The sequence below is a fragment of the Poecilia reticulata genome, linkage group LG1 (genome assembly GCF_000633615.1).
Source record: "Poecilia reticulata strain Guanapo linkage group LG1, Guppy_female_1.0+MT, whole genome shotgun sequence".
Classification (NCBI taxonomy): Eukaryota; Metazoa; Chordata; class Actinopteri; order Cyprinodontiformes; family Poeciliidae; genus Poecilia; species Poecilia reticulata.
In genome coordinates this window covers 11,233,527-11,235,874 of record NC_024331.1, presented here as the reverse complement: position 1 = coordinate 11,235,874, position 2,348 = coordinate 11,233,527, and the positions used below count along the sequence as shown (strand labels likewise).

Sequence of the window (2,348 nt, the reverse complement as noted above, 5' to 3'; positions counted from 1 at the left end):
TGTGCCAAAACTTTCTCCAGCTGAACAGAAAACTGAAGTTATTATTGGACCTAAAGAGGAGCGAACTAGAATCAATGCACAGCTTCAGTTATTACAACTAAAACCTCGTGATCAGGCACAAAATCTGGGAGTAGTGATGGACCTGAACATTCAGAGCCACATAAAGACAGTTACAAAGTCGGTCTTCCATCACCTGAAGAACATTTCTAGGATTATAGGACTGATGTCTCAGCAAAATCTAGTGAAACTCATCCAGGAGTTTATCTTTAGTCGCATTGATTACTGTGCAGCGTCTTCACAGGTCTGTCCAACAAATCAGTCCTCCAGCTGTAGCTGATCCAGAAGCTGCTGCTGATGCTCTCATTAAAACCAGGAAGTCAGAGCACATAACATGAGTTCTAAAGTCCTTCACTGGCTCCCTGTAGCTCAAAGAATAGACTTTAAAATACTGATGTTAGTTTATAAATCACTGAGCGGTTTAGCACCACAATACAGTAAAGATCTGTTGTTGTATCAACCTTCCAGACCTCTCAGGTCTTTTGGTTCTGGTTCTGCTCTGCAACCCCAGAACCAGAACCAAACATAGAGAAGCAGTGATCAGCTTCTATGCACCACAAATCTGGAACAAACTTCCAGAAAACTGCAAAACAGCTGAAACACTGAGTGCCTTTAAATCTCGACTAAAACTCACCTGTTTAGAGTTGTATAAAACATAATTGATTATGAATTTAACAATAGTATTGACAAATGTAATGTTTTGATTGTTGATTCTATGTTGCATGACTTTGTTTTTATGATGTAAAGTCTTTTGAAATGCCTTGCTGCTGAAATGTGCTATACAAAGAGAATTTGATTATTGAATACTTTTGCACACTGCACTTTCATTTTTTATTTCCCAGAAATGTTTTGAATCATGTAATTTTCTTTGTACTTCACATAAAATTACAATGAAATAAAACTTAAGCACAATATTTTTGCTTCCAAAAATTCACACAGTCCTGAAAATGCCTTACAGGTTTGTGGTCAAGCAGCCAGTCTGTGGAGGGCACCTTGCTGATTTCTGACAATAACTTCTTTCGATGTCCAGGCTTCATAACACCAATTGCTGTCAGGTCCTGAAAGAGAAATGTACTTAGACACATCAGGTGCTCACCACTAGCACTGATGAAGTTTTTTTTCCATAATATAGAAATGATTTGATGATAGTTTGACATTACTACATGAGTTCCATGTGACATGTCTTCTAGAACATTTTGGTTAGTGAAAGCACCAATGAGTGTCCACTGCCTTTAGTGTGGATTAACTAAAGCGGCTTCAGCACAAATAGATGAACCTCTGGACAACTTCATTAAAATGACATGCAAATGAAAAAACTAAATTCATGATTGGTGAAAATCAGCTAGTGCACCCATCTAATTCTCTATCTCTTTGTTCATATTAAAGCTCTGTATCTCTGTGTATTTATGTAAATTATAGTGAGAAAAAATGCTTAGTGTTTTCAAAACAGTCACAGAGATTGAAGGAAAACAGCGCCTGCTGAAAGCTGGTGGCACTACATAGTCAAGTAGCTCAGCTTGGCTGTTGTTCTGACTTTAAGAGGCTTAATCAAGTCAAGAACCCTTATAATAAAAAATAAAATTCCCTTCTCACCCTCCGCGACTGGCCTCTCTCTCTCTCTCTCTCTCTCTCTCTGTCTGTCTCTGTCTCTCTCTCTCTCTCTCTCTCTCTCTCTCTCTCTCTCTCTCTCTCTCTCTCTCTCTCTCTCATCCTCTGAGCTCGGGTCCTCTACCACAGTGTTTTTCAACCTTTTTTGAAAAAGGTTTTAATTGAAATAATCCCGAGACACACCACCAACCAAAAATGGAAACAAAGATACTCTGTAGCCTCCTATATAGTCATTCTTATCAAAGTGTCTTGAATAGGAATCAAACACCAAAAATTGTCATATTTTACATTTCTTATTTCAAATTGCACTTAACATGTCCACTTCAAAAATACACCTGAACAGAACCACAACCTTGTGGTGTGATGCATGAAATGTAAAATGCTCTGTACCTACTGTCATCTAGTGATAATAAAATCACATGATTACACTGCTAGTCACTACTACAGCAAAGACACTCAAAGATGACATTATTTGCAGATAATTCATTCGTTTTCAAAAAATCTTTTAAGACCAATTAGCGTATTTTCTGGACTATGAGCGCACCATACTATAAACCATACCTTCAAACTTTTTGGACCCCCCCCTCCTGGAAACTTACATATATCAGCCGCACCGGGCTACAGGCCGCTGGTATCTCTGCTGCTCTCGGTTTCCCATAAGGACCCAGCAGAGGGCAGCAGAG

General features: G+C 38.7%; 1 protein-coding gene across 6 annotated transcripts in view; it reads right to left on the bottom strand.

The window, feature by feature from the left end:
* The window catches only part of LOC103462904 (caskin-1-like), a 141,878-nt gene that overhangs the window by 18,633 nt on the left and 120,897 nt on the right, over positions 1-2,348 (bottom strand). For all 6 annotated transcript variants that reach the window (XM_017304680.1, XM_017304674.1, XM_008405998.2 and 3 more), the window contains one exon: positions 1,014-1,115. In XM_017304680.1, the coding sequence (XP_017160169.1) occupies positions 1,014-1,115 (102 nt within the window). The remainder of the gene's footprint in view (positions 1-1,013; positions 1,116-2,348) is intronic.